At 37.8% G+C, this 11,680-nt stretch overlaps 1 protein-coding gene across 1 annotated transcript; it reads right to left on the reverse strand.

Annotated features, from left to right (window-relative positions):
- Positions 1–10,596: 10,596 nt before the first annotated feature.
- LOC137617563 (craniofacial development protein 2-like) lies at positions 10,597–11,202 on the reverse strand. The gene has a single exon (XM_068347572.1). The coding sequence runs from the start codon at positions 11,200–11,202 to the stop codon at positions 10,597–10,599; it is 606 nt and encodes a 201-aa protein (XP_068203673.1).
- Between the last annotated feature and the right edge of the window lie 478 nt (positions 11,203–11,680).

The raw sequence follows: 11,680 nt of genomic DNA on the forward strand, positions 1-11,680 counted from the left end.
ACCATAGAAATTGTTTATTTTATTTATTATTTAGATATGCTTTTTGATGCCGATAATTACGAATAATATGAGACCCTATGAAAACCATCAATGGAAACAACAATGCGTAATTTGATACGTAAATCTCTCTTCCAATTTAAAATCGAAAAAGAAAAATAGTTAAACATATCATCCTATTATACATAGTCATATTATTATTATTATTATTATTATTATTATTATTAGCTAAGCTACAACCATAGTTGTAAAAGCAGGATGCTATAAGCCCATGGGCTCCAACAATGAATATAGCCCGGTGAGGAAAGGAAACAAGGAAAAATTATATAATTCAAGAACAGTAAAAAAAAATAAAATAAACATTTTTATAATTTGTCCTTTTTTTTTTTTACAAGACGAGAGAAAGATACATTAAATAGAATAGTGTGCCCGAGTGTACCCCCAAGCAGGAAAACTCTAACCCAAGACAGTGAAAGACCATAGTACAGAGGGTATTGCACTTATCAAGACTAGTGAACAATGGCTTGCTTTTGGAGTGTCCTTCTCCTAGAAGAGCTGCTTACCATTCCTATAGTGTCTCTTCTACCTTTACCAAGAGAAAAGTGGCCACTGAACAATGATAGTGCAGTAACTCCTTAAGTGAAGAAGGATTGCTTGGTAACCTCAGTGTTGTCAGGTATACGAGGTCAGAGGAGAATATGTAAAGAATAGGTCACACTATCCGGTGCATGTGTAGTCAAAGGGAAAGGAACAGTAACCAGAGAAAAAATCCAATGTAGTACTGTCTGGCCAGTCAAAGTTACCCACATCTCTCTAGCGGTAGCATCTCAATGGGGGTCCTGACGCCCTGGCCAACCTACTGTACTATATACTTACTCTAGTTTCTAATGCAAACCTGAAAAGAGTACGGTAAGGTGGTTATGATCACTGGCAGTCCAATACAATCCCCGGCAATCATAAGGACGAATCCTGACCAGGGTAGCACCGGTTATCTTGTATTTTTCTTCTCGCCGCAACTGGATCCCGAGTGTACTAGACACACGAGATTCTATTGCTGTCTTTTAAATAACTCCATCTAAAACATCTAAACCGCAGAAGTCGTTGAAACCAAAGTCTTAAAAGAGAACATTGTCTCTTGTTGACATTCATTGGTGTTCAGAGCCATTTTGATGTGATGTCCCAGTTAATAGACACAAAACAAAGACAGGGATGCTTGGCGATTCCCAGCTGTCTCCGAATACGTGGAAGAATGGAGTATTTATGTTTCATATCATGTTCCTTATAAAAGCAACTCATCGGCCAAGACAGAGCAAGCTTGCCTTTTGCTGGGTATTCCTACCACTGCTATTACACACACACACACAAACACACACATACAGAGAGAGAGAGAGAGAGAGAGAGAGAGAGAGAGAGAGAGAGAGAGAGAGAGAGAGAAATAACATATCATTATAATTGCATGTGTCTCGACTAATCGTCACGATTGCTCTTCAACTGAGAGAGAGAGAGAGAGAGAGAGAGAGAGAGAGAGAGAGAGAGAGAGAGAGAGAGAATGTATCTTTTTATAAGCATGTATTGATAGAATAGTGATATATAAACAAAATTGGTAACATACGAAAGAAAATTTGACTAGAGAGACGCAATAGGCATGGCACCATCCTCCCGTTGAGATACTACCGCTAGAGAGCTATGGGGTCCTTTGACTGGCCAGACAGTACTACATTGGATCCTTCTCTTTGGTTACGGTTCTTTCCCCTTGCCTACACATACACCGAATAGTCTGACCTATTCTTAACAGATTCTCTTCTGTCCTCATACACCTGACAATACTGAGATTCTAAACAATTATTCTTTACCTAAGAGGGTCACTACTGCACTGTAATTGTTCAGTGGCTACTTTCTTCTTGGTAAGGTGGAAGAGACTCTTTAGCTATGATAAGCAGCTCTTCTAGGAGGACACTCCAAAACCAAACCATTGTTCTCTAGTCTTGGGTAGTGTCATAGCCTCTATACCATGGTCTTCCACTGTCTTGGGTTAGAGTTCTCATGCTTGAGGGTACACTCGGGCACACTATTCTATCTAATTTATCTTCCTTTTGTTTTGTTAAAGTTTTTATAGTTTATATAGGAAATTTTTGTTTCAATTTTACTGATCTTAAATATTTTATTTCTCCTCGGTTCCTTTCCTCACTAGGCAATTTTCCCTTTTGGGGTACCTGGGCTTATAGCATCTTGCTTTTCCAACTAGGGTTGTAGCTTAGCAAATGGTAATAATAATAATAATAATAATAATAATAATAATAATAATAATAATAATAATAATAATAAATTTTGCATCTTGGTGCGGATTACCTTTAATGGAATTAACAATTCATGAACGTTACTGTCATTCATATGACTGAAAGATTGAAATGCAAGAATTTAATGGTAATAATAATAGTTAATACTCTAATTACTCTTTACAACGTCATGAATTTAAGCTTTTAAAACAGCCATGATATTTCTTTCTTAGAGAGATTATTCTCAACAAAAATAACTCATTTTTCCTTTATCATTTGTCGTGTCACAAGAGAAAAATTCTAATTCTATTTGTTAAATGACACTGAGAGGTGAATGTTTTCTCCCCTGCAGGTTCCCAATTGCACTGAACTCATTTTTAAGTTCAAGTTACAAGTGTGGAGACTATTTTTCTTGCTAAGCATCCGATAAAATTCCCAACGCTGTTTGCAGCTGTTGGCTTCAATTACAGCGGATAGTTGAGATGCAGAATGAGCTAAATTAACTTTTTTTCCCCCAGGAAATAGGGTAAAAAATCCAGTAACAGTAATTCAATGATTGTTTATGTAATATTTTGTTCTCTACTTAACTACTTCCTCTTTTCTTGGTTCTTTAAACATTTATATTTTCATAATGAAACATACATTACAATATTCGGGATATTTATACAAACTTAAAAATTTGGGGTAAAAATATGGTAAATATCATGGAATAAATGTTGCCTGGCATTTACCGTTTAAAAAACGGAAAAATTGACGTAAAGGAATGATATTACGGTCACCAACCAGTAAAAGATAATAACAAGGTAGGTCAATATATATATATATATATATATATATATATATATATGTGTGTGTGTATATATATATATATATATAAATATATATATTTATATATATATATATATATATATATATATATATATATATATATATATATATATGTGTGTGTGTGTGTGTGTGTGTGTGTGTGTGTGTGTGTTAGCGTGCGTGTATGTGTGTTTTTGTGGGTGTGTGATTGTGTGTTTGTATATGCGTGAAATTATATATATCATCTGTGCGTAAGCATCGTCTGTTTGCATACGATTACATATTCTACTTAAGAAAAAAATTAGGAACAGTGGCTGGAGATAGTCTTATTCAAGCAAATATTTTCATTAACTCTTTCCAGTGACCAGAAATAATCGACAATTTAAAATTCAAGCATTCCAACTAATGTTTCTTTAGAGTATAAGGAAGTTAATAAAGAATCTACCCTAATAATGATTATTTTTGGGAAATGTCCCCTGTTTGGCAATATCCGGGACGGAACTTGAAACCCCACTCAAGCTTGATATTTCCTGGTAGTATCTACAACCTCGCCGCCCTTAAGCCCCAGGGGAAGTCTGTTGGTTTACCTGCTGAATCATTAGTAGCCATTTTCTGGCCATTTCTGTCCATAGCTTACTTCTAGGTCCCCGTATTTCCAGAGGATATTCTGAAAACTGCCATTGTGACACCATTCGGATCCTACACCTTCGCATACTCAATCTTTGGTCTACGCAATGCGGGGGCGACCTTCCAACGTCTAATGGATAGCATCCTGGGCGACCTACCATTCTGCGTCTGCTAAGTCGATGACATCCTGATATTTTCAAGGGCCAAGGAGGAACACCGGAGGCACGTCCGCGCCGTACTCAAACGCCTAGAGGAGAATGGCCTTGTTGTACGTTTCGACAAATGCACATTCAGCCATGCGTAAAATTATATATATCATCTGTGCGTAAGCATCGTCTGTTTGCATACGATTACATATTCTACTTAAGAAAAAAATTAGGAACAGTGGCTGGAGATAGTCTTAAGGTTTTTTTTTCCAAGTATTGTCTGATGAATATTCTTAGAAACTAGTTATCCGTCTATTCATTACGGCGAATCACCAGATAGTTTATTGATAAAGTTTAATTATAATAAAGAATGTAATCTATGAACTTCAGAGGTAATTCTATTAAAATACGAAAAATTGAAAATAAAACCACAAAGAACTAAAGATAGGTAAATCTAAAAAGCATAAAAAGTTGAAGATAAATCTTCTCCTATTGTTGTTTTTCGTTTATCTTTTAATTGTTTCATGATTAACCCACAATTTCATTAAATGAAAACACCACAATTATTCAGAATGTTTTTAGTGAAGGACACTAATGCCTTTCCCCCGGAAACCCCAGGCTACTACATAGCGGATACTCAAATTTTATTTACTATGTTTATGGAGGCCTTTACCTGATATTAGGCAAGTGCTTTACTCTGAGGGGGATGCTAATGGTGGCCTTTGGCCGAATCATTGCAGGTCATCATCGCAAATATTAAACCGTCGGGTTTTTAGCAATAATATACGGTGTGTGTGCGTGGGCATGTGGGTGCGTGTGTGTATGTATGAGTGTGTACACTGCAACAACGAATGGAGCTGTTTCTTATCCATTGTAGAACAAATGACTCGAATATATTTTTAATCATGTCTGGTGTTTAGCCAGTTTTCTTCACAAAAAATAAACAAAAAAGATGTTTATTAATAGAAAACAGATATTACTTTGACTTCTCATTGGTTAATGGTGAGAACAGAAAATTTTTGACAATGCAACTTTGTACGCTCTTCATCATATTTACCTTGGAAGGCTAATATAATTTTCATTACCTATTTACTTTGTACAAGTAGCATGAGAAGGCAAACTAAGAAATGGGATTTGGAGAGAGAGAGAGAGAGAGAGAGAGAGAGAGAGAGAGAGAGAGAGAGAGAGAGAGAGAGAGAGAGAGAGAGAGAGAGAGAGATGGTGTTATCCAAATTCCGAACTCAAAACCCGATATGACCTTTCCGGGCACATATATCCTAGATAAGACATTTGGTTGTAAATACGCTTACAGGGCTTCGATCCGGAGCCAAGAAAAAGCTCTCTCCCGAATTGAAGAGGAGACTAAGCCATTCTCTGATAGGATTCCATATTTCATCTGTAGGCTACTATAGTGGCATTGCCCTTTTTTATTGTATATCACGCTCTGTCCTGCAGCGATAACAAAACCGGTTTAAGCTTGCCTTTTCATTCACTAATTTGTTTGAATTTTTGTGAGGTTGGTGTTGGGCTACTAGAGAGAGTCGACATTAGTGTAACTAACTATTTCTTAACAGATACCGAGCTTATATACAAGCAGTTCCAAGTTAGTGTGTAAAAAAAAAACCTCAAACCTACTAATGCATGAACAGGCAAGCTTAAACAGGTTCTGTTCTTTCTGGGGAAGAGTACAAAAAAAAAAAAAAAAAAAACAATACCGATACAGTATCCAAGCATGTGTAAAAACACGCGCGGTACAGATTCGAGCCAGCAAGCACTCATGACATTAGGTTTTTTTTCTTTTTACTCTATTATGGTTCAATATGAGAAAGGAAATTACTAATAGACTGTTTTTTTCATGTATTCTAGGGATATTCTATATGTTATTCTGTGTAATTTAATTTATTTTATCTTATTTCTTTATCGAATGTTACTTAAAATGCTCATAAATATAAATTTTCACAATTATTTGTTTGTCCAGTAGACTCGCCGACTTATCGAAGTATGTATGGGACAAAATAAAAAGTCTTGATGGCTTTTTAGTTTCATAGCAGCTGTTTCATAGTAAGTTCATAGCAATTGCTCGTAAATAATGTTGCTTTCCATTTTGATCATAACCTCTGACAATACTTAGTATGCGCTTATGAACATTTTTGTACTGTTTCCTGACTGCTGTTTCACCTCTTTCTGCATCGATTATCTTCTTTTTAGAGAGATATTCTTAATTTTCCAATACATTGATGAGTGTCCATAAATTTGGGTGCATATTGGTCACAAATGCTTGAAGCGCATTATGGAACCCTTCTACTCCATTGTTGGTATTAGCCAGCTGATCTAGGGTTTTTTGATGAACATTCCAAAGTTCGATAGGAAAAGTTGGAGAAACTCTACGACGACGAGGTCCCCTCCCTTTCTCTCCCCCAATGTAATGAGTTTCAAAATATGCAACTAGTTCTTGTGGTAAGTCATCGTCATCAACCAACTCTATAAATCAATGATGTCTGAAGGCGGTATGAATGCAAGTGCCATGAGGCACTTTACTTTTGTATTAGAAGCACAATCACTTTGATATCGAACCTTAAGCCCAATATCTGTCACTTTTCTGTAAACATTCTTACAGAAATGAAAATAACAGCCTATTACATTTGCAGAAGGGAAAACGTCAGAAAAAAAAAAAAAAAAAAAAAACAGCTGGTTCGAAATCAATCATTAGATTTTCAGGTTCTAGGGACTCGAGTAAATCTTTACCCTTTTGAAAAAACGTATCGTAAGATTCCTTAGTCTTATTCAGAAGGAGACCGTAAACTCGTGGGATGCATGCATGTCCTATGTTGAAATGTAGAGTATATACCTGATCAATGATCTTGAAGCTAGCTGGGTTTTCAGTGCATTTTCTTTCATATGTGCAATTGTTTTTTGCATTTTATGTTTGCTTTGGTTTGCTGGATGGGTATGGTCACTTACAGTTTTACAGATTGAAATCGCTTCAATATTCCGTCTTGTATGTACTCTAGCTTTGAAGTTTTTTCAACAAACTCCCAATAAACCTTGCCTCCATATTCTTTTTCTTGCCTGTAAATGAAGTTGGAATCATCTACGAGCTTATCACAACCTCTGGTGCTTTTGATAGTGTACGGCATCGTAGGGGTTCAAGTTTCAACTGATAACAGTAGATAATACAAAGGTTTAAGATAAAAAAAAAAAAAGATATATGGTAAACTACAGAATTTGTAATGACCTCACTTAAACATTTAACGACGGGTGTCAAAATTTATAACGACCCTCTCTCTCTCTCTCTCTCTCTCTCTCTCTCTCTCTCTCTCTCTCTCTCTCTCTCTCTCTCTCTCTCTCTCTCTCTCTCTCTCTCTCTCTCTCTTTTCATTCTTTTTCTTTAATCTATACATGACAAAGCATATACATTTTACGGCGAAATGTCCTAGCCGCAAAATATCCGTACGGCAATTTTTCTTACGGCAAAATGTCTTACAGTCAATTGTCCTACGGCAAATTTGTTTACGGCAAATTGTCCGGTCTCCATCATACCCGCTCGTACAATGTTACAGTTTAGTTTTTTACCTCATCACTTGCTCTTCCCTGAACTATATAAACCAACCAGTATGAACCTGATAGTTCTTGTTTAATTTTTTATTTTTTTTTTTTTTTGTGACATTCGTGCTCGCATTTCTTGGTATTTGAGCTTAATGTCTTTTGAATGAACTTTGGTTGCATTTTCCTCATCTCTCAGTTATCACCTAAGCGGAGCCTCCCACATTGATTACCACTGAAGTATCCAGCGTGCTCATGCCTTCCCCATCTCTGCTTTGTCTTATTGCTTGATGATGCCGCCCTACAACACAGGCTCCATTATTTAAGCCACAGCCCTTATTCTACCACCATTCGCTAGTACATAGGCATTCGCTCGTTTTAGTGGATCGAGGTCCAATTTTGTATTATGTTCTTGCAGCATTCCTGGAGGACACTTTCCCGGAAATAGATAATTGGCTTTGAGACCAAGGGTCACACAAATAGCGTACAATGCTCTCAAAACATACCTCCTGGAGCAGTACTCATCATCACCTACTGGCCGTATTCCTAAACTCTTTCAACTCTCTCAACAACCGTTAGGGGATTAAAAGGCTTTGCTCGCCCTAAGGGAAATGTCCAGTATCACTTGCCTGCAACCTGCAGCAGACAGCTCTCCTAGTGAAGTGAATCTACTTTGGGCCCTATGGGTAAAGTGTATACTCGAAACTTTATGTGCTGCCTATGAAGACCCTGGTGAAGAAAGTCGACGCCCTTATGGACAGCCACTCCACCACTTTCAACCCTCTATCAATGCCTCCACTCCTGATGAAGAGGTGAACTATTCAACATCCACCGAAGGTTTTCTTCATCTGCTTCCTCTTCTTCTTTGTCTATATCTTTTCCCACTTCTATGTGGGGTCGATGTTTCTGGTCAGCTTTCTCCATCTACCTCTGTCCCACACCTCTTCATCGGTTAATCCCTTTGATCGAAGGTCATCCTTGATACAGTCCACCTACATTCACTTTGGTGTCCCTCTCCTTCTCGTTCCCTGTACCTCCATTTCTATCACTCTCCTTCCAGTTTACTGTTTTTCTTTTCTCATGACATGACACCACCTCTATCTACTTTCTTGGATCTTATCTGATAGTTTTCTAAATACTGTGGTAACCCTAATTACCTCATTCCCTATCTTATCTCTTTTTATCACCCTACACATCCATCTCAAAATTCTTATCTCTGCCACATCCATCTTCTTCTCTTCTGTCTTCTTTATTGCCCACGTCACCGCCCCATATATCATTGCTGGTCTCACAACTGTCCTGTGTACTTAACCTTTCAACTTTACCCCTATTTTTCTGTCGCATAGTACTCCACACACTTTTTTTCCAATTCTTCCATCGGGCTTGTATTCTGTGGTTTATTTCTCCCCCCAGATCACCATCCTCTGCAACTGTTGATCCTAAATACCTGAAATTTTCAAATCTTTTCAATCTCTCTCCTTGTAAACTAACTTCCCTATTCTCGACATTTTTCAATCTCAAATACTCAGTCTTTTTCCTTCTGATCTTCAAACCTCTGTTTTACATTTCTCTTCTCCACTCCTCCAGTTTATCTTCTACTACCTCTCACCTAGTGCTACAGAGTATAAAATCATCAGAAAAAAGCATACACCAAGGAGACTGATCTCTAATACCTTGTGTCACTTCATCCATGACCAGATCAAATAGGTAAGGGCTCAATACAGACCCCTGATGTAGTTCCATATTTACTGGGAAACTTTCTGTTAGGCCTATACTGCTCTTAACATTTGCTTCTGACCTCTCATACATATCTTGGGTGATTCTTACGTATTTCTCAGGGACTCCCTTTTCTCTCATACATCTCCACAGCTCCTGACGTGGTACTCGATCGTATGCCTTTCCCATGTCAATAAAGACCATTTGTAATCCTTTCTGTTTCTCCCGATGTTTTTCTATCGTCTGCTTCAAAGCAAACATTGCTTCTACAGTCCCTCTTCCAGGCAGGAATCCAAATTGTTGCTCACCAATTATTGTTTCATCTCCGAGTCTCTTCTCAATGATCCTCTCCCATATTTTCATAGTATGGCTTATCAGCTTTACGCTTCTGTAGTTGCCACATTCCTGGATGTCTCCCTTCCCCTTATAGATGGGAATGATTAGGCTTCTTCTCCATTCCTCTGGCATCTTTTCCTGATTGGAGATCTTCTGCATCAGGTCCCCTAATATATCTATGCCTTCCTCTCCAAGACTCCTCCATACCTCTACTGGTATATTATCTACTCATGCAGCTTTACTATTTTTCATCTTCTTTACTGCTTCTTCTACTTCTCTTTTAGTCACTCCTATAGTAACTGTCTCCTTTGGGTTTCCATCTTCAAATACAGTTCTTAGGTTCTCCTCATTCAATAGTCCTTCAAAATAAGTTTCCCACCTTTTAATTTCATTTTCTTATGCTAAAACTATACCATTGCTATCTTCTATTTACCTTATCTGTGTCAGGTCTTTAGATGCAGCATCTCGGGCCTTAGCAATTCGTAACATTTTCTTCTCTCCTGGTGTTTCCATCTCTTTATAGACTTCATATAATGTCTTTGCCTTTGCCTTTGCTATTGCTCTTCTTGCTTCTTTCTTTGCTTGTTTATAGTTTTATTTATCCTGCTCTTGCCCTGATAGATCTGCTTCCTTCTTGGCTTCTTTCCTGGTTTTTACCCGTTCTTGCACCTCATCATTCTGTCACCACAATTTTTTTTCATTTGGGGGTCTTCTTCCTGATGACTTTCCAAGGACTATTCTCGGTTCACCATTCTTGTACATCCTCATATAACCTTGCTGCTTCTAGCACTCTTTCCTTAAACAAGACTCAGTTCTTCCTCTTTCCATTTCAACCATTTAATCTTTGGGTCCATTCTCGTCTTTTTTCTTCTATAATTCCTTAGTCTGCAATCAATTACCACTAACTTTTGTTGCGCTGCTACACTCTCCTCATTTATCACCTTGCAATTTATAAATTCCTTCAGATGATCTCTCTTACAGAGTAGCAAATCTATCTTGCTCTCCCTGCCACCGCTACTGTATGTAATCAGTCTGTTAATCTTTTCATAGAAGATGTTGATCATTGCTAGGTCAAAAGCCAATGCAAAATCAATCACTCTTTCTCCCCCATCATTTCTCTTACCAACACCCCAACCTCCATGCACTCTCTATCCTTTCTCTACTAATTCCAAGTGGCTGTTTAGATCTCCTCCTCTAATTACCCTTCCCCTTGCAGGAATTATTCCAAGTTCCTCGTCCATCTCCTCCCAAAATGTATCCTTCTCCTCCTCTGTACATCCAGTTTGCTGGGCATAGGCACACACCACATTGACTATTGTTGCTCCCAGTCCTAGCTTTGAACTCATAATTCTATCATTTTTCCTATTCACCCCAATCAAATTTTCCTTCAACTCTTTCGATAATATTATTCCAACACCATTTCTTCCTCCCATATTTACTCCACTGTAATATAATTTACAACCTTCGCCTAGTTCTCTTGCATTATTTCCCTTCCACCTGCTCTCCTGCACGCACAGCGCTCCAATTTTCCTTCTCTCCATAAGGTCAACCAGCTCTCGCCCTTTTCCAGTCATTGTCCCCACATTCAGAGTTGCCATTCTCATCCTCTTCTCAGATATTTTCCTCTGATCTGGCCTTTTTAATCCAGCCCGCCCATGACTGGGTACCCCTGGCCAATTTTTCTGTGGGATCAACGCGTCGCCGAAGGGGAACACCCAAGCATTAATTTCATTCTGATTATACTCACTGACCATAGTTGTTTTGTCTAATTTTTCATGGCTGGATTCCTTTATTGCCGCTAACCCTCCTCATTTACCCAGGCTTGGGACTGGCACCAAGTTAAGGCTGGCTTGCCCCACTCAGTAGCTGGGTTATCGAAGGATTTCTTCATCAACATTTTTATTATTATTATTATTTTTCGGGAATAGACCCTCTTTTAAGCAGGTTTTATTGAAAGTGATTGCTGCCTTAGTAGCATTATTTTTGTAATTAACCTTTTCTATTGTTCTTATTATCTTTTTGTCTTCATTGCTATAATGCACCAGAAACTGGGAAAGGGACATATTATCATTAGGAAGGTGATGAAGAACATATCATTCACAATTCATCTTTAATAATATATCACATCACACTATGAAAGTACAGATAATACACACAAAGTATGAAACACTATCACAATGTTAGTGTACACAAGGTAATGGTCACTTATGTTGAAAAAATTATATATTACGT

This window comes from Palaemon carinicauda, chromosome 23, assembly GCF_036898095.1.
Source record: "Palaemon carinicauda isolate YSFRI2023 chromosome 23, ASM3689809v2, whole genome shotgun sequence".
Lineage (NCBI taxonomy): Eukaryota > Metazoa > Arthropoda > Malacostraca > Decapoda > Palaemonidae > Palaemon > Palaemon carinicauda.